General features: G+C 47.2%; 1 protein-coding gene across 2 annotated transcripts in view; it reads right to left on the bottom strand.

The window, feature by feature from the left end:
• The window catches only part of DOCK1 (dedicator of cytokinesis 1), a 491,675-nt gene that overhangs the window by 363,615 nt on the left and 101,423 nt on the right, over nucleotides 1-26,637 (bottom strand). For both annotated transcript variants that reach the window (XM_044240731.1, XM_044240732.1), the window contains exons 17-22: nucleotides 22,985-23,088; nucleotides 22,432-22,615; nucleotides 17,996-18,093; nucleotides 13,358-13,447; nucleotides 12,954-13,054; nucleotides 8,321-8,455 (exon numbers count right to left, since the gene is read on the bottom strand). In XM_044240731.1, the coding sequence (XP_044096666.1) occupies nucleotides 8,321-8,455; nucleotides 12,954-13,054; nucleotides 13,358-13,447; nucleotides 17,996-18,093; nucleotides 22,432-22,615; nucleotides 22,985-23,088 (712 nt within the window). The remainder of the gene's footprint in view (nucleotides 1-8,320; nucleotides 8,456-12,953; nucleotides 13,055-13,357; nucleotides 13,448-17,995; nucleotides 18,094-22,431; nucleotides 22,616-22,984; nucleotides 23,089-26,637) is intronic.

Here is a 26,637-nt window from a genome sequence, read left to right as displayed (position 1 = left end):
AAAGTTGTCACGAGGTGGAGCATATTCAATAAATGGGTAATAAGGAAGTTGTACATTGGTTACACACAGACAAATATATGTTGCTAATTATAAATAAGTTTCACATATAAATTATTTATTAGCAGTTACTTCAAGTTGCTGTGTTACTAAAAAGCAACGCATTTGCATTTTAAAATGCTGCAACGCAGATGGTTTCTTAATATAGACTAGCTTTCTGCCTAATTAAAGTATACCATACCTGAAAACTTGTGTACAATACAAAATTTTGTAAACTAAGTGATAATTAATTACCCTAGAGGTCATCTTATATTTAAATGAGTTCCACTGTAAAGCAACAAATTCGATCGAAAATGGGAAACTGTAACGTAGTGTATCCATTTTATAAAGGATTTTATTCGATAGGAGTTTGTTTAAAAGGTGCATAGCCTACAATCATGAACTCCTGCTTGCAGGGAACATGAAGCAACAGAGCCATGTTTTACAGACCAGTCCAAACACTTGGGGAGGCTTCAAGCACACAGTCACTCTCGTCCTCAGGACATCTGCCAATCTTAGAGCCGCATGGGGTAGGAGACTAAAAATCTCTGTAGAGTGGGCTTTCTATCAGTCTCCAAAGATAATGAATGGTAATGAATTAGAAAATGCCAGGGAGAGGGGTCCCACATGACAGAGCAGATTCTCCACTGAAAACTCTGGCGAACCAGGAACCAACCAAATGTAGACCAAAGCCTGCGAAGGCTACACACAGCCTTGTTAGAGTAAAAGGCCAGTCCCATGTCCTGCCTAGAAGGGGAAAGGATGATCATCTCTGAAAGAAGAGACCATCATCTGGAGCTACATTTAAGTAAAAATTAACTAAAAATAGAACAGACCACATGACCAAACGAGAAAGAAAAAAAAGACAACAGGAACAGAACGACAGACAGGTGGTCAAGATACTGTAGCTAGCTAGCAAAAATGTCAACATAAATTACTATATTTTAAAGCAGGAAAAAAATGGAGAAAATAAAAAGATGGAAATATGAAAAAATTGATAGAGAAAACAAAAGATGGGAAGTTTAGTAGAGAAATAAATCTACAAAAAAAAATCAAATGAAAATTTTAGAACTAGAAACTATAATATCTAAAATTAAGAATTCATTAATGTGGGTTAAACTGAGATCAGACCAAGTAAAAGGTAGAATTAGTGAAGTGGAAGATGATCAACATGAAAATAAGTACAGAGGGAGAAAATAGACAAAAGAGTGTTAGAGATATGTAGGGTATAATGAAGGGTCTAATACATATATGACTGAAGTTCCAGAAGAAAATGAGAGACACGGGCGACAAATATGATACCAGAATAGATAATGACAATAAATTTGCCAAAATGAATAGAGAAAAATCAATCCAAAGTTCAAGACGCTCTGAAAATCCAATGTAGGATAAAAAAAAAGTAAAAGCATTCCTATAAAATCCGTAGTAAAACTGCTCATAACCACGGAAACAATATATTGTAAGCACAGCTAGAGGAAAAACAAACAAACAAAACACACCGTCACCTTCAAAGACATAACAAGAAGTCTGAAAGCTGATTTCTCACCAGAAAAGATGGAAATGAAGAGAAAAGAGCACAGTATCTGAAAGAACTAACTGCCAAACTATAATTCTATATTAAATAAAAATTTTCTTTAAAAACAAGGAGGAGGGGCGCCTGGGTGGCTCAGTGGGTTAAGCCGCTGCCTTCGGCTCGGGTCATGATCTCAGGGTCCTGGGATCGAGCCCCACATTGGGCTCTCTGCTCAGCAGGGAGCCTGCTTCCTCCTCTCTCTCTCCCTGCCTCTCTGCCTGCTTGTCATCTCTCTCTGTCAAATAAATAAATAAAATCTTTAAAAAAAAAAAAAAACCCATGGAGGAAATAAATGATTTTCATACAAACCCTGTAGCGGACTTTTATTAAAAGAAATTCTACAAGGAGTTTTTTTTTGGGGGGAGGAGGGGTCGGAGGGGGGAGTGCAGAAGGAAACTAACTTCATAGATAAACATGAAATTGAAAGAAAACTCAAAATATGATAATAAATATAAAATTTATTGAATTAACACTTACTATACAAAATAGTAATAGTTGTGTCTTATGAGGCATAAAATATAGGTATCTTGAAATGCAAAACAATAATAATTTTAAAAAGGAGATTTCATGTGGAAATAGAGTGCTCTGTTCCAGCCATGTCTAGTGTTATCAGGAGAGTGGCAAGAGTAATGATTTTAATTATTCTCTAAGAATTCCAACACACATGTTGTCACATGTAGGAAAATCATTAAAAGAACAGCAGAAGAACGTATCACTAACAGATCAAAAGAGGAGAAAACGAGACCATAAAAAGCACATCAGGCTTTCTACAGAAGAACGCAAAGAAGGAGAAAAAGGAGAACGTAATACAGACGGATAAAAGAGAAAATGAACAGAAAATAAGTCTAAACCCATCACTTCCAAACAGACTATATCCTAAGTTAAAAGGACTTTCAGACAGGATGAAATAAAGATACAGCTATGTGTTATGCGTAAGAGAAACAGCTTAAATATAAAGACACAGAAAGGTTAAAAGCAAAAACGAGAAGAGATATTGCATGCAAACACTAACCAAAAGATAAAGGGCAAGTTTGCAGATTGATGAAAGGGTACAGGCATCCCTCAGAGACACTGTAAGTTCCGTTTCCAGATAACTGCAATAAAATGAGTATGGCAATAAAGAGAGTCAAATTAATTTTCTGGTTTCCCAGTGCATATGAAAAATAGGTTTACATTATAGTGCAGTCTATTAAATGTGTAACAGCATTTTGTCTTTTAAAAAAAAGTACATACTTTAATTTAAAAAAATACTTTATTGCTAAAAAGTGTTAATAATCATCTGGGGTTTCAGCCATTGATAATCACTGATCACAGAGCACCATAACAAATATAGTAACAAGGGAAAAGTTGGAAATATTGCAACAATTACCTGAGCATGACACAGAGATACGAAGGGCAAAAATGCTTTTGGAAAAATGGCACCAAAAGGCTTGCTTGATGCAGGGGTACCGCAACTGTTGGATTTATAAAAATCACAGTATATGCAAAGAGCAATAAAGTGAGTTTGCCTATAAATCCACAAGCAAGAGATCCAACTCTAAATCCATATGCCCCCAGTAACAGTTTCAAAATCTATAAGGTATAAGTAATGAGCACATGCTATCTAAATTTCTACGAAGAATCCCTCAAAGATTAAAACTGAGCAGTTTCTCTGTTGACAATCAACATATTAAAAACACAGAAATGACTAGTATTTTACAGCATTCCCACTGACGCATCTTTCTGTAATGAAAGGGAGGCCTCTAGAGTCTCACCTCTTGGTTTTATCAAATAAACCCAACAGCCACTTGTGTGACCCACCTTCAGGTAGAAGAAGGGCTGAGGAAAGAACTCCGGGGGCTATCAGGAGGTCACTAGATGAGGAAGAGCTAGTTATCATTCCTTGCTCCATTTACACATTATAAGTATTCATTACCAGGGAATGACAAGACCGTTGTCTATTAGCTACATTCTATTTCTGTGACCCAGGAAATGATAGCAGAATGACAGATCTGCAACAAGTTATTCATGATCAATAACTAATTATGTACACCGATGACAGGCAACGCTTCCACAAAGCACCGGGAAGACAGAAGAAGGACACAGCAATAACTAGCTTTAGTAATTTGCTTCAGAAGGTCTGAAGCAGGAGGAGTCTGTTTTTTGGCTTTCCACTTAATGTGATCCACCCACACAGAAAACACAGACAAACAAAAACCAGTGGAGAAGTGCCCCTGGCTGTCAGGAATCTTTCTGTGGGTCCTGAACCAAATGTCTTTGGGCCAGAGTTTTAAAATTGCTGTTCTCAATTCAAAACAAAATGAGCCTTCTGAAAAAACAGCAAGTATGGATTTCCATAGTGAGAAAGATAGCGGGATAAGCGTCCGTATCTTCATCTCCAATGTTTCACCTCTTCGTTCGTTGGAGGAATAATGACTGTCAATTACCCGGGAACTTTACAAAGTATTACATTACCTGAAAACACAGCAGACCATTTTGAGAGAAGAAAAATAAAGAACCTCTAAAGTTTATTCCAACTGCAAAGAGGAAAACACTCTTGTCAACTCCAGCTCTGAGTGCAATGGTCTTTCTCCGAAGCTAATAAATGCGGCACAGGTAAGAAAACGGGAACCCTCATCTGCTTCTCCCCAGCTCTGCGAGCACCACACGAGAGGTGCTGCCGGGAACTTCTCATGGAGCAAACACACGGGACGCCTGCGTAGGACACAGGACTGCTTTCTCTTTCAGAAGCCGACACGAAAGAGGAATATTATTTCATCCAGAATTCATGCCTTTGAGGATCACAGAAGAAAAGCTGCTGAAATCTGGGACCATGGCGAGTGGGGGTAAGCAGAATGAGATCCTACTCAAGTTTTCAGCCCTGTGGTCCGTGATTTGAAGGCCGTGATTTTTTCCTTCCCACAGAATCCGAGTGCTCAGTTTTGGAGTACAGATTTAAATGCAGGAAATAGTATCTTATCTACATAATGTGGCTGCAACTGTGTTCTAAGTTTTGAAGAGAACATATGTTCCTCTCTGCCCTCAGGAACCAAAGAAGACAGCCAAGATACACATTTAGGAAGCAATTAGGAAAAAACTAAGGCCAATAAACTATTAAAGTCGGGGATACAGTCAGGGCTCCCAAGCTCATTAAGTCCTTACGTGGGAGAAGCAAGGGACAAGGGAGGAAGGGCGGGAGGGAAGGACCTGGTCATCAAAATCTCCATGTCCACTACGGTATTCGGATGAGGTCAGGAAAGCCCGGACAAGGGCCTTGGAAGCCTTGGGAAGTCTCACTGCCTTTTGGCAACTGCTGCTACTCGCCTCGTGACCTCTGTCCCCTTCTGTCCTGGACAGTGTCAGCTCATGACAAACAGTCATCCCAGCAAAGAGATCCCCGTCGTGATCAGGCCACGGCTCCCGCAACGGCCACTCCAGATCAAAGGCAGGCAGCAGGATGAAGACCTGTCCCAACATGCGACCCAGTGCCAAAACAAAGGCATTCTTCAGGACGTCAAACATAAAACACCTCCCTGGGTCACAGGCGAGGATCTGCTGAGCTTCTGTGCAGCACAGAAGCCTGAACCACATTTTTGGGTCACACAGGGCTCCAGTAACTTAAAGCCAAGGAGATACTAGTGACAGGAGTCTCAGAGACCGACCCCAAACTAACAGCGAGAAAAGCTCTCAGGGGCCTAATTAAGAAGGACTTCAGAACCCAGAGTAAGCTAGGGGCGTTTTGAGCTGTCAGGCAAGAGAAATTCAGGTTAAAAGCATAAGGAAGAGAATGTTAATCACCTATCCAATATATATTCCTCCCGGTCGCCTTTACTCTAAGAACTCTGATTTTGTTGAAAGCATCAGTAAGTCCATCTAAAAGTCCTTACCAATCTCCCTGCATCTAGGGTGGTCATGTGACATAGTTTGGAGATGACACTTTGTAGGGATTGAGAAAGTTCTTTAAAAGGAGAGGAAGGGGCGCCTGCGTGGCTCAGTGGTTAAAGCCTCTGCCTTCGGCTCAGGTCATGGTCCCAGGGTCCTGGGATCGAGCCCCGCATTGGGCCCTCTGCTCAGCGGGGAGCCTGCCTCCCTTCCTCCCTCTCTGTCTGCCTCTCTGCCTACTTGTGATCTCTGTCTGTCAAATAAATAAATAAAAATCCTTAAAAAAAAAAAAAAGGAGAGGAACTGGAAGGCTGTTTACACCATACCTTCCCCTCTCCGCTGCTTGGAATGCAGTCCTGGTGAAAGGAAGGGCAGGAACCAGCTTGGGGCCGTAAGACACAGAGACAGACCCTAAGGATGCAGGAGAAGGGCAACTCCAAGGCCAAGCACATGGGGACACCAGGGACCAAGTGCATCAACTCTGGAATGTTCCTCTGCGCTCCATGTTATATATATGGTGAGGAGAAGTGAAGCTCATCACATTAAGCCATGTTAAGTCGGGCTTTCCTGTACCAGCAGCCAATCACATTCCTAACCTCTATAAGACTGATCAAATTCAACAATTTATGGACCGTGGTTCTAAGATATCACACCATTTGTACTTAGAGATTGAAAGAGATTAAGAGAAAGAAATAACTTCGCCACTGGTCCACTTGGATGACCCCAATCTTTTCTAGCCATATTATTTCATAAAAGATTAAAGAATTTACCACAATAATAGCAACATAGATTATCAATGCACATTTCTTTTGAATCCTAATCCCCAAATGAGAAGGGAAGTCAGCAGTGTGCTCAAGAAGAAAATGAGCATCATCAAACTCCTGACTCAATGTCATATTGACTACACATTGTACAAGATTAAGATTCTTTCAAACAAAACATGACAAAATCCATACATATTACCCAACTACACTGCTCTTTCAAGTTCATGCTCTTACCTTAGTGTACATTTTGGTTTAGAGCAATTAATGATTTAAAATTAGTGGGAAAATCCACAAAAGCAAGATAGAGGGTACCAAGAAGTTCATTTTCATAGAATTAACTTTATTAGAAAAAATATAAAACCCGGAAAACAAAAACTACATTACTTTGTCATCTTTCACAACTAACAGTGGGAAAATCATTAATGGCTTTGACCCTAAAGAAAAGAGAAAGCTGAGGGGCACCTGCATGGCTCAGCCTTAGCCAGCATCTGCCTTTGGCACAGGTCATGACCCCAGGGTCCTGGGATCAAGCCCTGCATCGGGCTCCTTGCTCAGTGGGGAGTCTGTTCCTCCCTACCGCTCATCCTAGCGCATTCTCTCTCTCTCTCTCTCTCTCTGTAAAATAAGTAAATAAAATCTTAAAGAAAAAAAATAAAAAGAGACCACAGCGAGATTCACACCTACCCATAGTCAGCAAAATGAAGTAGCACAGCTTCCACGCCTTCCTCAGGAACGACAGCACAATGACCTCAAACTGGCATCTGCACACAATCAAATGGCAGCGCAGAGGCTGCTGTCTATATCGTATCAACTCCACGGACAACACAAGCACAATGATCCTTAACCAGCAACACAAGGGCTGTAACCGCTGATCACCACTGTCGTCAGTGTGGGTCCTACCCTGTGGAGGACTTCTCCAGATCTACACACAGTCAATAACTTGCTCCTCTGGGGTTTTTCTGCACCAGTATATGCACAAGATTGGATTCTGAATACCCTCCCTTTCTCCTGGGCCCTTCTAAAGAAGGCCACCTAGGCCAACAAAGATAGAGTGCAGACGAAGAGTGAGGGACTGATTTGGGTCTACACTGGTTCAAGGACTAGTTTTCGCTCACAAATTTCAAGAGCACTGTGCTTTTAAAAGGCGATGTGTGTCCTCTAAGTGACAGGGATGTCATTTTGTGAAACTTCACCTCTGTGTGTAGAACTCACGACAAGAACATCAGCCTTGAATGATCACGTGAACCGACACCACTCACAGCGGGTCACCCGAAGCAGCTGACCTCCCAAAGAAACACGCAGAGCTCTGCGGAGTCACCGTAACACTCGACACTCCATCTATCCTGCTTCCACATCTCGCCGGCATACAGTTACATACCGTGGGCCACCTGGAGTTCTGCTTTTCACACAGATATCTGGAAAAATATTAATGTTCTCCAGAAAATAACAAAGTCATCAGCACCCCAATCCACTTTAAAGTTCAAAAACAATGCATAAATTCAGCCAGAGAAGATGAGAAAGAAGTCACTGAGCTGAACAGCTAAGTGTCCATTCCCCTGTCAACTCCACACGTGACCCCATCACTCCAGAAACAAAAGAGCATTCTGGTTGCAGGAAAGAAAGAGAGGAAGCCCCACAGTCTTCCCAAGGGAGGCAATTTAACTTGGTTTTGGCCTTTCGTTGTTGTTGCTTGTTTTGATTGTTTGCTCTTTGGAGGCTTTTGCTCTGCAGGAAGATAAACTAAAAGGAACGTCAGAATCCTTGTGCACACCCTGCAAGACCTCTGACCAACGTGGAACACTTTCCAGGGTCAGTGCACTACTCACACGCACGAACTCCAGATGTGGGAACAGGACTCGCTGCTCCAGCTTGTGCCTGCCTTTCACAGACGGGCGGCAGTCACCCGAAGAGAGGGAAGCCCAGCGCGGGACGGCCATCTCCTACGGTCCTGTCACACTAGACCGCAAATCCAGGAAGGAAAAAGGAGAGAAAGGGACGGAAGGAGGGAGGAAGACAGACAAGGGAAAGGAAGGAAGTAAAAGATCTCCCAAAATCCCCTAGGAGGGCTGACACAGACGACACTTACTGATTGAACAGGACCCTAGAGCGCACGATGAACTTGAAGATGTACTCCAAAGCCTTCATGGCTCTGTACAGCTGGTCGCTTACTCCTGGCTTCTCGGCATTGTCCACGTAGTTCCTTAACACTTTTGTCAGCTTCCTAATCACAGCGGAATCACAAATTAATTAGTAAGTTCAGAAGATTATAGTATCTCAATTCTTCTTTTTTTTAAGATTTTATTTATTTATTTGACAGAGAGATCACAAGTAGGCAGAGAGGCAGGCAGAGAGAGGGGGAATCAGGCTTCCCTGCTGAGCAGAGAGCCCTATACAGAGCTCGATCCCAGAACCCTGGGATCATGACCCGAGCCAAAGGCAGAGGCTCAACCCACTGAGCCACCCAGGTGCCCCCAGTATCTCAGTTCTTAACTGGGACAGAAATACACAAGTGGGCTATTGTTATTTTGGTTCACCCTTGTCAGTAGACGTGTATTTATAAAATGTATTCAAAACAGATGAAAAGTGAGCCATAAAAAACACTCAGAAGTGAGATGTGAACATTGAAAAACTGCTTTTCTAAGTTTTGGATGTTTTTCTAAGCATTTAGATGTATTATATAATTTAACTGTCACAATAACGTAATAAGACAAGTACTATTTTGGAGTATAATAATAATAATTGGGCATACGAACAGGTATATTATCCCTAATTTACAAGTCAAGAAGCCCAGGGTTGAGGAGATAAACTACCTTTCCCAACACTAAATAAACCTGAAGACATTTTCTCCATCGCCATATATATTTTTGCAATGCTTTTTTCAACATCGAGCATGCATTTTTTTCCCAATGATAGAGGCAGCAGTGACGATAATCAATTTTTAATTCTGCCCAGACGTCTACATTTTCTACTATTACTGGCCCATAAACTAATAATCGTTGTTCACTGTTCATGAGGCTGACCCCCAAGCTGTGCTTCTACATCATAAAAGAACAGCTAAATTAACTTCCGTGGAGTTTCAGGGCCTAATGTATCGGTCTGCACTCTAATTCTCCAAAAATTAGCCATATATGTGCAGCCTATAGGACAACCACCAACAAGATTAGCCCATTAACCAAACTTCGCTGACCCCCAACTGTTCATGTCATCAACAAGAACTCACTGCGGCTTTTTAAATATTCATTATACTCATAAAAACAACCTACTAGGGCACGGCCGGCACCTCCAGCTAGGCTGTGAGCCCGTCCGGAACAGAGTGTGAGTGGAGACTGTTACAAGATGCCCATAGGAGCTGCTGTAACGTGCACGGAGGAGAACCTCTGAACAGTCCTGAACATAACCCCTGTCTGGATAAATCACAACAAAGAGCTTTCCGGGTGACCAAGTGCACGGGAATTCATTTGTAACACTCATCAGGTTGCAGAACCCCAGCAAAGCAGCCTGACTCTGAGAGGAGCAGCCCCCTGCAAGGTGTGGGGAAGAAGCAGGGCCAGAGAGGCCCTCTCCACAGATTCCCTCGGGTCCCATGCCGGGGCAGGGAGCTCATCACACATGTCTTCTGGTGGTTCTCAAGGCACAGGAGAACACCTAAACTCCTGCCGTAAAACCTGCTTCACCTGATTTAACTTATTTTCTCAAGCTTCTTGACCAGACACCTTTTCTTATTAAAGCCATGGATGGTCCAAGAAACATATACTCCATAAAACACATCTTTGGAATTTTCCCAACAGATTAATCAAAAACAAATAAATAGATAGATGATAGATACATAAACAGATGGATAAACAGACAGACGGATGGACAGATAGAAGGGACAGAGGGAGGGATGGGTACGGATCTGGGAAGAGAATGACGAAGATCCAGAAAATAAATAAGGAAGTCCAACGACCCACATCCGTGTGAGCCAGACCATCTGCAATGGCAGAAAGATCAAGCCCCTGGCGCTAGCTGAGAGGAGCAGACCGAATGGGGCATCAGGTAGGAGGAGGCAAGACCTGCACCACCTCCAGGAAAAGTAGCTCTGTGGACAAAAAGGAGCCTGCCCCTGCTGGTTTTCTGGAAGAACAGTCCCCGAAGCAGATGCCTCCCTCTCTTCTTGCCAGGACCAGCACCTGCTGGGGCTCCAGCACCCTGACCACCCATGCAGGGAGGTCCCCGGAGTGCTGGCAGATAAGAGCTACAGCCAGGTTCCCTTCAGTTCTTCTCTAAAATCCCGTCTAGAGAAAGTCAGATCTCAACGTCACGCAAGGAAAGACATAAGTAACTATCTCGGAGAGAGTCCAACCTACATCTGTGCCTGCCGAGGCTTCTAGAGGGGCAGCGGCGGGGAGGCCCTCTGTGATGACCCTTACTACCAGGGCGCCCCCGCCCAGCAACGACCACGAGCACTCCATTAACGCACAGACAACCTTCCATGATTCGGTTAGAGCCGTGTGAATCAGAGTTATCTTCTTGGTATTTTGAAGCTTAAAAACTCAGATTCACACTGCCAAGGAGCCACTTGGAGCTGCTGCTTTATCAAAACATGATAAGGATATTTTCCAAAATGAATCTCCTTTTCTGCAGATCACAGGGGCTGAATGGGAGGGTACCGCGTCTCGGCTCAGTGCCATCCTGTCTTAAAGACAAAGCGGGACTCTGTTTCTTCCATTCAGTACCTTGCCGGGGACTCCCGGATATTCACTTCGCCACCTATGACAAAGGCACAGAGAAAGCGGTGCCAGCAGAAGGTCTGGAAGGCAGCACGGCAGGCTTAGTCACTGTGCGGACTCTCTGAAACTCTAATACGGAAGCTAGTCTGAGAAGAGCCGTGTGGCCACATTTCAGTAAAGACACAGTTGGTGAACGTGACTCAGAGGGAGATCATGGCCCACGAGGAGCCGCTTACAGGTCACTTCGGGAGTCCCTGCTTGGTCACCACAGCAAGATGGCACCACCTGGTCCGCCCTCCCCAAGGTCTGAAAGGAACTGGCCAAAGTATGGTCACACTGGACATCTCCACAAAGAGAACAAATTGCTTGAAACAAACATTTATTAGCAAACACAAAGGACCAGTGGCAGCTTGTTCTGTGTGCATGCGGACGTGGCAGCTCTCTGCCCACTCAGCCACTCAAGGCACACTGAAAAGAGCCCAGGACAGGATGACCGATGTCCCACAGATAGCTAGCATCAGACCTCTGACCTAGAGTTCACGGCTGCGTACATGCAAGGAAACAGATTCTGACTTAAAGGCACATGCAAGTTTTGACTCAAGCCACTGGCACTAAAGAGAACCACTTCTAGTGATTCTCAGGGGAGGGATATTCTTAAAGAAATTATTTACTTCTTTTTTTCATTGCAACATACACACAATTCAAAGTTGGAATAAATGCCAATAAATCCCACCATGAGAGAGGCAGAGGAACTCATCCTAATCATTCTAGTAATAATGAAACATAACAATGGCTTCGAGCTTTCTAAGTGCCAAGGATTACTCCAAATACTTAATGTGTAATAACTCATTAAAAGTCTCAAGAAACCGTAAGACTGTGCCCGTTTTACTGAGGAGAAGGCTGAGGCCCAGAGAGGTTCAGAAATTTAAACTTGTAAGCGACAGAGTTACAGGTGAAGCCGGGTTCCCGGACAGTGCTGGTCTACACCAGGTGAGCCGCCTCATAGGCCTGGATGTACCGCATTTGCTCTGGCTGCAGAGAGATGCCCAGCGGACAGGTATGGTGTTGTGGGGGCAGCTTCAGAGCAGCTGGGTAAGCAGTCAGAATATACGTTAGTTATAGTTAAAGCATCTAGAATAAAAAGGAAGGCCCTCTTTAAAGAGCAAAAAAATAGGGGGCGCCTTGGTGGCTCAGTCAGTAAGCATCTGCCTTTGGCTCGGGTCATGATCCCAGAGTCCTGGGACAAAGCCCCGCATCGGGCTTCCTGCTTGGCAGGAAGCCTGTTTCTCCCTCTCTCTCTTCCCCTGTTTGTGTTCCCTCTCTCACTGTGTCTCTCTCTTTAAAATAAATAAATAAAATCTTTAAAAAAAAAAAAAAAAAAAAGTTTTAAAAAGAGGGGCGCCTGGGTGGCTCAGAGGGTTGGGCCTCTGCCTTCAGCTCGGGTCATGATCTCACGGTCCTGGGATCGAGCCCCGCATCGGGCTCTCTGCTCAGCGGGGAAGCCTGCTTTCCCCTTCTCTCTCTGCCTGCTGCTCTGCCTGTTTGTAATCTCTCTCTTTGTCAAATAAATAAATAAAATCTTTAAAAAAGAATTTTTTTTAAAGAACAAAAAGATACACAAAGAGGTAAAAAACTGAATTTTATTCACACTAAACAACCAATAATCTCAAAGGAGGAAAACATCTCTTTATTCATTTGCCAAAAGCTGGTTGGGAGGCTGCCGTGAGGCACAAATCAGTCTCATCGAGCATAAACTGAAAATTTCAAAGACAAATGGAAAGTAGAGAGAACAAGAATTTATTCCAAAATGGTAGGATTTCTCACGTATCTTCTTTCAACGAGATTTCTAGGCCTGTTACGAGGGGAACAACGATAAAAATTATCCCAGTAAATTCAGAGTTGGGGGCAAGGGGCACATACACAACCACAGACAAAAGTACGTGAAAAAGGCACTTAGTAACAAACTCACCAAACAAAGCATTGGTTTTGAAACAACAAAAAGGAACTTACGTGTAGGCCAGGGTTGCGCTGAAGTGTTTCTTGATGTAGGTTTCCAGAACAGGATTAAAATGCTGAAATTTTCTGTCAGCAATTAGTCCAATGATAAATACCTGTTGGGCGAATCAATACGTGCATTAGTAAAATAAGGCAGGCCGCATCGGAATCAGCGGCGCTGCTGGGCGTCCGTGAACTAGAACGTTTTTGGACGGTCCCTCTTTCTACCTCAGAAACGACCTTAGCTGAACCACACTGTCCTGCTAAAAGCAACCGCCTCACAACCCAACGGCTGTGACTGGATTTACAACAGAAAACACTTCCAAGGTGACCGGGAGGGACCCCCTCCCCCAGCCTCACAGGCTGGAGCATGAAAAGCTCCTCCACACCTGAGCAGATGAAGCGCAGGAGCCTCTTACCAGAGCATCAAAGACAAGCGTGTCAAACGTCTCACTCTCAGAGTTCTCCATCATGATGTTGAAGAGGGCGTCCAAGGTGTCCTGGAGGAACTAGAAACACACAAAATGTCAGCAGACAGAGTAAACTCACCTCACTTTCCCCCAACCTAGAGTAATTACCCACTTCGGCCATACTCCAAACACCCACCTTTCCCAAATGTCACCCATGAAGCCACACACTTCAGGGGCTCTTCCCAGCCATGCGATGCACAAGACAAAAACGGAGATGAATGAACTCAGAACAAAGGCATGGCACCCTGTGCCAAGCAGAGGAGGATGGGTAACAGGGAAACGCCCTGTGGTCCCCTCCCTATAAGACTTGCCCAACCCTTTTCCAGGTCTTCACCAGTCCGGCGACAAAGAGCTGAACAGCAGCTCTCAGAGGACCGGCTCTGCCTCATCCCAAGTTCTTTTGAGTGTAGGACCTGAGCCAAGGAGTGGGCAGAAGCTGCACAGGGACAAACACCCAGCTGAGTATAATGAAGGACCTTCCACAGACCCAGATGCCCACAGACGGAAGAGGCAAGGGACTCTGAAACTGGGGCACCCAGCAGAACACTAGGAAGCATGTTTTATTCAAGAGGAATTTACTAATTCCTTTTATAGCCCTACTATAATTCACCAAACAAACATTAGAGCCCAAAACGACAAACCATCATGAATTAATTAAAGAACGAGATTAAAAATCAGGAGACACCAAAGTTATATCACACTAGAAACTGGCTTCCAATCCTATCTCCATCTTCTCCTGGAAGAAGTGTAAGACAGACCACGAAAGACTATCTGGGAGGTAATCAGTTCCCCATTAGTGGGGGAGTTCAAGAATAGGCAGAAGGCCACATGATGGAATACTGGACATAAAAGAGAATAAAGTATAGCTATGTCACCATGAGTCATCAGGGATATGCAAACCCAAGCCACGGTGAGATGTGACTTCACAGCCACTGAAGAAGCAATCGTCAGGACTGGAGCAGTAGTCCGTGCACTGCACTGACGCAGAGTAGTGTAGCCCACAGGCGTGGAGGAACTGGAGCCCTGGCACGTCGCTGGTGGAAACGTAAAATAGTGCAACGCTTTCGAACACAGGCTGACAGATCCTCACAGGGTTAAATGTACGTTGCCCCACGAGCAATCATTCGTAGACATGTATCCAAATGAACAGAAAACAGACGTCACACAAAAACCTGTACACAAATATTCACGGCAGCTTGACTCATAAATGTCAAAATGTGGCAAACACCCAAATGCCCACCAGCTTATAAACGGGAGAACGAAGCCATACATCGGAAGATTTGCTATGCGGCCACAGAAAGGGATGGCGTTCTAACATGCGGCACGTTACGCTCTGAAGTGTACTAACTGAGAGAAGCCAGACGGAAAAGGCTACAGATTGTATAATTCTCAATTTATATAAAATAATGAAAAGTCATCTTAGGAGCCAAATCCATAGAGACAGAAAGCAGATACAATGGCAGGGACAGGAGGGAGTCAGTGCCCACAGTTACAGGGTTGCTTTCTCTTGTGATGGAATGTTCTGGAACCAGACAGTGGAGATGGTGGCACCAACTCCTGAGCATACCACCATAATGGAAATTAAGCGCACTTCGTGGTGTGTGAATTCTATCTCCATGAAGCTGTTATACAAAACAAAAGAACAGGCTAGAGGGTCCCACAGCAACGGTGTCAAAGGAATGGCTGAATGGGATGTCCAGTCCAGGTTCTTCCTTGCATGCACACAACACAGAACCACAGGGGCCCTCAGGTCCTCACAGTGGGTCTCCAATGGTTAGAGCACTCAGACTGGGGAACCAAATCACCGGGACCTGCTCCCAAAACCAGTGCTTGCCCCACAGTTCCACCTTGGGCTATGAAACTTGGTGTAACTCCAAACCCAGTGCCAAGATCTCCCTCAGGAAGAGGAACGTACTCCCAAACCCAGTTAGAGATCTGAGACCCACCAGAGCATAAAAACCTCATTATGTTCTTTTTCCTTTTCAGTTTTAATTTAAACCATCTCTACCCCCAGCGTAGGGCTTGAACTCACGACCCCAAGATCGAGAGCCACATGCTTTTCTGACCAGCCAGCCAGATACCACAAACCCTCATTCTACTCTGCTACCCACCCACCACCCATTTTATACCAGGAAGTGCCACATACAAGCACCAGGAGAATGAAATTCACCCCGACATTCTGGTCTGGATATCAGGCTTCCTCCAGCCCACAGCTACCGGGGCCCACACCACCTCATGACTTTTGTATTATCTCCTAGCATCTTCAGTTTGTAAAACCTTTGCAAAGGTCAAACCTTTACACCATCTGCTAACTGCCCTGTGTTACCGCCAATGGGCTCGCCAGGTGCCAAGCTTTGGCTCCTCTTGGTTCACACACAGAGTCCCTGCAGTCGACTACCCCGCCAGCCAGACAAATGACATAATCAGTAGCCCAGAAACATGGCCATAGAGAGCAGGAGCCGCCTGCACCAGGCCGTGCAGCCACGGATGCACAGGGATGCCAGGATCCCCAAGGAGGGCCCGCACCCAGAGCCACGAACACACTCCTTTTGACACCTGCCCTCTCTCGATGGCTAGCCACTGGAGGCCCCAAATAATCACCATTTTCATTTTCCACCAAGATGGGCACCTGTTTCTTTTACTAAATAAGCCGATACTATTCTTAACGCATCAAGTCATCTCTCTCCTACCAGTTATAAATGGATGTAAGGGTTGGAGGGGGCCTTGGAGGAGCATAAGAAGTTCAGTCTGTGATGTCCTCAGAGGAAAAGGAACCCCATGCACGCTGGGAAGCCCTCCCGCCCTGCTTCCCGTCAACATCCGTGTAGCCTTAGACAGGTCCTCTCAGTGACTCTCTGGGCCAACAGGATACAAAGGATGCCCCGGCAATGGACGGACAGGTTATCCAGACCTGCTGGTACCGGTCCACACGGGAGGGAGGGGGATGGTGAAAACCATCTCCAGGGCTGAACAACAGGGTTTGATAATAGATGAGGTAAGGGGAGTGCAGGACAACAGTAAGACAAGATGGTTCTAGATCTTCTCCTTACGCGTAACAATAGGCCAACAGAAATACAGCTAATTCCTGATGTGATACAGGGATTTAAAAATGAGAAAGGACAAAATCTCATTAACCGTGTATCTTCTAAAGTTACATTAACTTATTCACCCAGTTTCCATCTGAATCAGGGAAGTTACAGAACCCAGGAAGTTTAAAAAGCAATTAACATTGTCCAAGCCAGAGGTAGCAGACAAGAACCTAAAAAGATGATTAAAATTAGAAGATTAGCAAGGAGATGTTTGAATGGTTATACAATGAATCTCAGAAAGTGGTGCAACCAAATTAATTTACACTGAAGTTAACCACATTGCTGCTTAATTAAGGCCATTTTAAGTAATTAATTTTTACAGAGATAAGGCAGTCTCCTGCAGTCGTCTCTCGAGGAGGGTGAAGGACCGAGCCAGGGACGGAAAGACCTGGCTATAGACACCTCGTTAACAGAACACCGCAAGTGTGGACCTGCTTATCGTCTGCAGGCCAAATGGGGCCTCCTGAAACTGGAAATGGGTTTCCTAATATAAAAGGAAAAGTCTGGACGTCTAGGTGGTATAGTTGGATGAGCGTCTGACTCTTGGTCTCAGCTCAGGTCATGTTCTCAGGATCAGGGGATCAAGACACATGTCAGGCTCCACGCTCAGTTCAGACTCTGCTTGAGATTTTTTTGTCCCTCTCTTTCTGCCCATCCCACTCATGCTCTCTCACTCTCTTTCTCTCTCTCTCTCCTCCTCCTCTAAAATTAATAAATAAATCTTTAAAAAAACAAGGAGACGTCATCAGAGCCAATGAGAGGCAAGAACAGCCTAGAATCAGAAGCAGCGATTCCCTGAAGAAGAATTATATAACTGGGTCTCTCCAAGGGATCTCGGGTCACTCCAGTCTGATCTGACACTCTTCCAGAGCCTGCTCTGTGTAAGGCTAAGAAATGAGTCCAAGATCACAAGGGGGACAAAAACGGCCAAGAGAGGACTCCCAGGGCTGTGATCCTCAGGCCACACCACCCATTTGTCCAGGTCAATCGCAGAAGTTCTAGGTGACTCATGAGCCAGGACTAATAATAATGCGGATGGTAATAATGCTGATAAGATGATAATAATAGGGCTGAATGCTAGGGCCCCCATGTGCCAGATCCAGGCTCCAGGTTTCATGAACCTCCGAACAACCCTATGAGAAGGCATTACCCTATGAGAAGAGGAAAGGAAGAGGCCTTTCCTCTTGCTATGTAAAGGCTCCTTTACATAGCAAGAGGAAAGAAGCCTGCAAGAGATTATTTCACCTTTGATGGTCCCACAGGGAGGACCCACTAGAAGAAGGGCCAGAACCCAAGACGGGGTTGACCCCAGAGCCCATCACCGGGAAGCCAGACGGCCCTCCCAACCGGAATCCAAGCCGAAGCCTGTCCACTTCTAGGTCCATGTTCACGTCCGATCAAGGGATTAGCCAGGAGCCCACGCCACCGTGGAGGCAGTACCTAGGTCTGCTCCCCCCGGGAAGAGAAACGGAGCAAGCGTCCCCACCCCGTGTGTTACCTTCACCACCTCGCCGCCGTCCACCTTCATCAGCTGCCTCAAGTTCTGCTGCAGCAGGCTGGTGTTGGAACGCCACTTCAAGAGCCCCAGCAGGTCCACTGAAAGCACAGAACCAAGATCAGCTCCTCAGCAGCTTTGTCTCCCTTCATCACGGAGCAGGCGAGGGTTGTGAGAGAAAGTTGAAAAACAAAATCCACCCTATCTGGAAACATCTGTCTGCTCCGTACTTCATTTCTTTCTAGAACATACCTGACACCTGGTATGGCTGAATTCATTATTTCCAACATTTCCTGTGAAATGATTTCCACACTGAAGCTTAACGATGCATTTGCGGGGCACCTCGGTACTCAGGCGGTTGGGTGGCCAACTGTGGATTTTGGCTCCCGTCATGATCTCAAGGTCCTGGGATCAAGGCCCACAGCAGCCTCCATGCTCAGTGGGGAGTCTACTTGAGATTTCCTCTCTCTCCTTCCCTCTCCCCGCCCCTCCCCACACTCCTAAGTCTCCTATCTCTCTCTCTCTCAAATAAATAGATAAATCATTTTTTTAAGATTTTATTTATTTATTTGACAGAGACACAGTGAGAGAACGAACACAAGCAGGGGGAGTGGGAGAGGAAGAAACAGGCTTCCCGCTGAGCAGACAGCCCGATGCGGGGCTCGATCCCAGAATCCCAGGATCATGACCCAAGCCAAAGGCGGACGCCCAATGACTGAGCCACCCAGGCGCCCCAGATAAATCGTTTTTAAAATGCATTCAGGAGCTTAAAGAAAAAGGGCTCGCCTCTCCAATCTGCAAGGAGGTAGACTCAGCCCAGCAGAGGGTCTGGAAGACGGCTGTTCACCCACAAAGCACGGCCCTGAAATCTTCCACCAAATGGATTTTTCCCGCTTGAGAACAAGGCTTTTTTTTTTTTTTTTTTTTTTAATTAAATAACATAAAGTAAGAAATGTACCTTCAAGTACAGAAACAGCAAGGTCACAGGGAGCCTGAACCACAGGGCAACTGCTGCCCTCAGCCTGGCCCGGCCTTCCAAGGCTGCTCGTTTCTTAGGGCTGAATATGTGTTTTGTTTGTTTTCTAACAGAAAAACCATAGGCTGAATGGATGGATTTTTATAGGCTAAATGCGGAAGACAATGTCCAGAAATGACTTCATTTAAGGCAGCAAGATGTTCTTGAAGGCATGAAGACAGAACACACAGCATCACTAGGAAAGAACATGGGCCTACACAATCTTCCCTGGAAGTTATACTCATATGCCATTATGTGAAAAAAACACAATTAGCAAAGTGTATCCAATTTACCATTTATGCTCATTGGGCACAAACTTCAGCTGCACAAAGTACCTCCATTAAAAAAAAAACACCTAATTAATACTGGAAAGAAAAATACCATTTTGGCAATAGGTAGCATTTCAGGGAACACGACACACCTAGTAAGGACGGAACCACACAAAAGGCATTATTCATGTGATAAGCACCCAAACATTTGTTCTCATTTCTTTGTCCTTACCCCAAAGTGCATCTGGCAAGGGGACCCGTGGAAACAGAGAGGACAGGAGCTGAACCACCGTGTAAGAGACGCAAACACCCGCTGGGACACTCCGCCATCAGGGGACCCCAGACAAGGAACCCCACCTCAGCTTACCTATCTGCACAATGACTATGGTGATGCCAGACTCAGGGCTGGTACCAGAACTAAAGGGTGTGGCCTGATGAAAGTGCTAAGCACGATGGACGGCAAGAAGACAGATCACAGCAGCCGTCCATCAACAAGATGATCAGGAAGTGAAAACTTTAACCATTCATGGTGAAAGTTAAGATGTTTTCATTTCTAAATGAAAATTCACCTGTTTTCTTCCTTCCTAAAGGAAAGTCATGACAAAGGCCACATCCTGCCTAGACCTGCTCTTGGCCCCAAGGTTAAGGCAGATTTCCAGCCCATAAGAGTTGTTTATTTATCTGGTTTTTAATGGCAACTAGCTAATAATCTGGATTCCATTCATGCAGTTAGTGGCACTTTAGGTATAAGGGAGGCTGAGCCTGACCTCTGTATGGCAAACCTGAGAAAATGAAAAGCTGGCAAATGAACAGTGGGAGAGGGCCTCTGAGGAGGGGCAGTGTGTTTTAAGAAAACAGAACTCGATCAACCCTCCAGCTACCTGGTCAGACCAGTGCTCCCCGACCCAGCTCTCATTCCAGGGAGCCACCATGGTTTGGCCCATGGCCATTCTGTGTTTTGTGACTTCTCACTAATTACATAGGAAGCTAATTGAAGAGAGGAATCACATCCTATACTTCTCCTGTTATCCCCCATAGCATCCAGTAATGCTGAGAACAGAGATGTTTAATACAAACCTCAATGAATAATTCAGCCACCACTTTTCCCTAAGTAACGGAACTTCGCAGGAACAAATCACGGACGCAGAAAAATGACTCCCAGAATGAGAATCTGAGACTCGCTGCTCAGATGCCAACTGGGGCAGCTCCATCTTGCAACACCACCTGCCACACCACCATCCCAAAAAGGAGAATCACTGGCAGGTGTGCAACGCGAGCCGAAAGAGGTCCCCTGGACTCTGCGTGCAGCGTCACCCTGGAATTTCCTTGTTGCCCAGCAACGGCCACTGCGGAGAGCAGGGCCCCCGCTCCCTCAGTTCCAGGGAGGGAATTACCCTGTGACTGATGACAGCCAGGGAGCTGGGAGGTATGAGGAGGGGTTGGCCTCACACCCCTGGGAGATTTCTGTTTCTTAATACCTTGGGAGATTTCTGGTTCCCAGTCCCCTTCTCCAGCAATACGTAGGTTAAGAAGGATTCTGTGTGTGGGCCTCCCAACCTAACTGCTCTTTGGAACACTGTTCTGGTGGGGAAAACATGTTCAAGTTCCAAATAACAACTTCCAAACGTACTTCTGGAGCGGTGACCCAAGCCTAAGATGGGTGACTTCCTATGTAGTGAAAACGGCGTAACACGGCAGCTCTCGCTCGTCTGGCATGTGATGAAAAGCCGCGTGCCACACATGTGGGGTAGGGACTCACCAGCGAGGCGGCCATTGCCCTGAGTTTAACGAGGCCCTGGACAGTGCAGCAGACAGGCTAGGGAGGGAATTCGCAGGACCATATCCAGAGAGGAACATTTGGCCAGTGGGGCACCCTTTCCATAATGCAGTCCCAAACCAGCATCTGCTTTGCTGACCACGTGCTCCCTGGGCGCAAAAGCTGCACACTCCCAGTGCATTCTGCACCCCTCCCCACACTTGCACAGAGCTTGATGCCTAGGTAAGGGTTTGCTTTTGCTTACGGAGATCACTGCACACCACCAGCTGGGAGAATTCATAACACTTCGGGCAAACTGTGATGATGAAAGTAACATTAGAGAGACACGTCCAAATGGCCTTCCTGCATTTGAGTGACATGCTCCCCCACACGGCTGACTCACAAGACAAGTGGTGAGGAGGCACAGTCTGTAAAGCCAGCAGAACAGCAGGGAGACAGTAGGCATGGACAGCAGGAATACCCAGCCCGCTCTCCACTCCAGTGCCATGGCTTTCTGATGATGGTGTCCCTCTGTACCACGTTTATCCGGTTAGAGTCCAAACAATGACTGTGCCTCTGACAAATCCGAGACTACTGCCAAGATTTACGGACAATCCCCAGGGACACAATTCAAGATACCAACCAACATTTATAATCAAAATCCATATTGGGTGGTGAAGAGGAAAAAATTGGATTTTCCAGCTGAGTTTCGAGAGAGGATACAATCCCTCTGCATGGCCGTGATACGGCCACACGTGGGGGGACGCAATCTGTAAATGGAAGAAGTGTGCAGAGGCAACCCTGCTGCAGCCAAACCGCGCCCGGGGACCAAGGGTGCCCCAGGCCACCAAACCGGCCTTTCGAAGTAAAGCTAACTGGTGATTCTCTGGGCGAGGAACTGGGGGATGGAAAGGCACACACGGAGAGCGGGTAGCTCAGATCCTCCGGCGTGTGCAACCCCCACACCCTCCCGAAGCCCTCTGAGGCAGATGTCACACCCGCATGTGTGCGGAGACGAGGTAGTGAGGTTCCGGTTCACAGGCCCCATTCACGTTCGCTTCCAGGGTGAGCGCGCGGCAAGCGCTCCACACCCGGTCTTTGATCTGACTCCAAAACCCGTGGGTTTTCCCTTACATCATGCTACCCTGCTGTGGCCAAAAATCTTTTCTGAAAGCAAACCCAATAGGTTATCTCTCTGTAAGGTTAACGCCCAGACCAAAATTATAGTACATTCTCAGGTGCAGCGGGTGCCACGCCCCCTTCTGGTCCATGGACATTGGTGCCGGCCAATACCAGCACATGGAGGACACGAGGAGCGGAGAGCGGGCTGGGAGCCCGAAAAGGATGGGGCTGAGCGAGGAAAACTGCAGGGTGAACACGGGGCCATCCGCAGACTCACCGTTCTGGGTAAGTTTGGTGGAGCACACGAGAGTTGAGATCTGGAAGGAGTCTTTGCTGATCGTGCAGTTCCCAAGACTCTGCATGCTCCTGCCGGTGGCCGAGTGCGCCTTTTCCTCGAGCTCTGCTTTCGTGGACGGCAGGCTCAGGTACGTGGCGGCGTCCTCCAGCTTCTTTGCCTCCGCCTGGGGGTTTAATCACAGGCACGTCGGAAGCAAGTCGCAATCGACGACCCCTACTTCTTTTCTATCCGTCGCTATCCTTCATCCTTTTACCCATCATGTTTGCTCTTTATCACTTCTGAAACTGCTTATTTTAACGGTTGCCCTTATTGGTGTAGATTCATTCACTTTAACATTTATTGCACATCCTGTTCTCTCATTAGGGACAGCAAAAGGGCTGGTCATTGGAGATGTGCATGCAGGTAAGTGAAACCAGAGAGCGGCTTTCTCACAAACACAGGAAACGTCAGCTCAGCCCAGGAGTCCCGGAGAGGAGGACAGAGCAGGAGAGAGGCTCCACACCAGCAGTACGGCACCGAGCAAGCAGCATACCTTGTAGACGATGAGATCATGCTCCCCGTCCCTCAGCGTGGTCCCATCGTATCTCATCAGCTTTACAAAGGCTAGTGCGAATATTTTCTCAGATTTATCCTTGGCTGCAAGAGAAATCCATCATCATTGTCCACCGCCGTCATGGCAATATCACATAAAAAACTACAAGGGCTACCCTTTACAAAAACATGACAAAACTGCACTGAATTAAAGGAAATAGAAATGGAAAAACGGGAGTGTGTTCACTAGGAGGAAGACTCCTCCTAATGGGACCAGTGGTGCTCAAATTAACCTGTAAATTCCAAGTAACTCCAATTAGAACCTCAAGGAAGAGATTCCTCATAGAACGTGCAAACGGATTCCCACGGTCATGAGCATGGAAGGATGGGGAGGCAGGAGGTCTGCAAACCTAGACACCAGCAGTGTCTGGGAAATGACAACAAAGACCACAGCAAGGCTTAACATCGGGGACACCCAGAGACAACGGGAGCGACGGCGTCCGGAAACATAATGCAAAAGGCAGTGCAGTAGGGACTGGCCATTCCCTGAGAAAACTGGCTATCAGTATGGAAACACAGAACCCATTCCTACCTCATGACACCCACTACTATAAATTCAGGCGGACGGAATGCATGAATGTGAAATTTTGTTCTTTGGCAAGAACATTCACCCAGATACCTGGGTGTGGGTGAGACTCATTCCTTCCGTTCATTCAAGTTCTGGCTGACAGATGCCCTGCTCCGAGGTAACCAGACCATCTGCCGCAGTGAATCATAACCCGGGCACACTCTCGCCCCTCCCCCGATGTGTTCTTCTTCTTAACTGCTATGGACTGAATTGTGTCCCTCCCCGGTCTGGCCTAGAACCCTAAGCACCCCCCACGTGCAGCTTATAGGAAAGAGCTCAAGGTTAGTGAGGCCTTAAAGGGGGAGCGCCAACCCCACAGAATCCGTGCCCTTCGAGAAGAGAGAGCGAGACAGCAGAGCTCTCCTCCTCTGTGGGTTCACGAGCTGGGCGAGCAACAGGGCCTGCCGTCTATGAGGTACTCGGTAAGCATCTGTTCTAGCTGGGGAGACACCAACAAACCGGTCCTTTAGCTTGGTGACAGTGACGCGTGACAGGGGCATGGTGGAACAGGGATGCAGGTCTAGACGGTTGGACGGGGTCTCTGAGGAGATGGACAACATGTGAGCTGGTGCATAACCCTTCCCAGAAGAGACACAGCCAAAGGCAGAGTCCCTCAGCGGCCCTGCGCTTGGCCCTTGGGGACAGAGAGCCAGGTGGCTGGTGAGCAGCGGGGGGCGAGTGGGCCAGGGCCAGAGCAGGAGGCAGATAAGGCAGAATCTGAAGAAGCAGATTCTGCACAGGTTCTGCAAGATGGCCACGGAGTGTGGCACGGAAACACTGGGTTCCAGAGCTATCATCATTAAAATTATACACCTATGTTCTCTTTAATGACAAGAGCGGGCGCCTGGCAGGCTTAGTCAGCTGAGCCTCTGCCTTCCGCTCAGGTCATGATCCCAGGGTCCTGGGTTCGAGCCCCGTGCAGGCTCCACTCTCAGTACAGAGTCTGCTCCTCCCTCTCTCTCTGCCCCTCCCCGAACTCTCTCTCTCTCAAATAATAAAATCTTAAAAGAGAGAGAGACAGACAGACAGAGGTCAACAAAGGAGCACAGCCACCCACCCTGAGCCAGGGGATCAAAATATCTACCCCGAGTCACCACCACTGCCAAAGATGACGCGTCTTGTTCATCTCTGCAGTCCTGGTGTCCATGAGTACCCGGCTCACCGCAGGTGCTCAATAAATCCTGGCTAATTAGAAAGAGAAAGGAATGACTGACCTACCGAAACAAAGGCAGGAATGAAGACAAAAAAATTTTTACTCTAGGAATAAAAATAGCAATAACAACTTTGTAAAAGGACACAGAAAACGTGAACTACCATAATGTTCAGGTAAGAAGGAAGAGATCTCCGTGCAAGCAGCCATGGTTCAGGACACATGAGCACCCCCGTCAGCACACGGGTTCCCCTGATCTTACTAGTAAGCAGGACAAAGTAACACGGTGCCCCTTTGATTAATGTCCTATACCCTGACCTAGAGGCCACAGGCAGGACTGACTACATGCTCACTGGCACCACTGGGAGGAGACAACAATTTTGCAAGACACCAGGGGCACAGGAGGCAGGGCCGCCCCACCCAGCCAGGCCCCCTGAGAGCCCAGGAAACTCAGCTCCCGGCCGGCCGGACCCAGTGCCGCACACCGGCTCAAGTTCAGGAGAAACAGGAGCGGACGCCCCTGAAGTGCTCACAGGCTGCTGGAGTGTTTGTCACATCAGCACTGGACTCCCGCCCCCCCGGAACGGATCTCAGCCGGAGAAGCCCCATCACTGGTTCCCTGTGCTCACCGTGTCTCCCTTTAGGGGAAAAAAATAAAATAAAAAAAAAAAAGCAGCTCACTGCAGGGGGTCAGGGGGCCACACTGGCCCGTTTCTGACCCTGCGGGTGTGCGCTCAGGCAGGCTGAGGAGGCCCTGGGGGCTGCCAGCGCTCCCGCGGTGGCCGGCTCAGGACAGAGTCAGCCTCACACTCCCGGTGTTCCACATGGTTCCAAAACCCCACAAGCCACAGCCAGGGAGCCTCATTAATTATGCAAATGTGTGGTGGCGTGTCGGGGGACAGCACCTTGTCTGTAACAAGTACTTAAAACTGACTAGAAAAACAAGGATTTTGAAAATTAAAATGCTACAGAGGACATCCCTCTGCCCTGATGTAAGTTATTAACCAGAGAACAAGCTCGTCGTAAAGGGCGAGTGTGCCTTTTAAGACAAGTTTCTGTGGATTCTAGAACTCTCTCCTTGCCCGCCAGTGCTCCCACCTTCTTCCCTGCGGCCTGTTCCCACTCCCGGCCATTCTACCCGGCCCCCTGCTCCCTGCTTTGGGCAAGGAATGACCTCCCCTGAGAGGCCCCCATGACGGACCCCGCTCTGTTGACCCCGCGCCCCTGTCTACTGCTCCATGATCCTCCCAGGCTGACCTCACAACTCATCTCAAACTAAAGTTTGCAAAGAGGATCTTCTCTGTGAGGTGTAGACAGCAGGTGCTAAACTAAGACCAGAGGACGTTAAGTGGCCTCGCCATGCCCCCGCGGTGTGGGAGTGGACACTCACGCACACAGACCGAGCTCCCCCACTGACAAACTGGGTGACTTTGGGGACTGAGCTGGGTCTGTGAGCCACAAGTTCCTCCACCGGAAGTGCAGAGCAATGACCACAGTGAGGGCCCACGGGGCTGTCATGGGTGAGAACAGATCCAAACAGCACAGTAAGAGCACACGAATGTTAGCTCCCACGTTTGAGTCACTGTTCCTACCCCACGGTTCTGGGCACCGAGGAGGGCCATGCACAACCAACAGACCCCGGGCCGCCACCTGGCAGGCTGGCTCCGGCCGTCAGGCAAGTCCACCGTGGCTGGGGACCGCTTCCCACGCTGCCCAGCCCTCGCCACCCTGCTTCTCCCCGTCTCCCTGAACCCCAACCCCTCATGAGCTAGGGCCCTGCTCTGCTGAAACCCTGGGAAGGGACAGGAGATGGGATGATGCTCCAGATCCACCTGCCCCGTCCCCCCAACAGCCCGTCTTCGGGCTGATGTGCGTG

Source organism: Neovison vison, chromosome 2 (assembly GCF_020171115.1).
Source record: "Neovison vison isolate M4711 chromosome 2, ASM_NN_V1, whole genome shotgun sequence".
Lineage (NCBI taxonomy): Eukaryota > Metazoa > Chordata > Mammalia > Carnivora > Mustelidae > Neogale > Neogale vison.
This window is presented reverse-complemented; position numbering and strand designations above follow the sequence as displayed.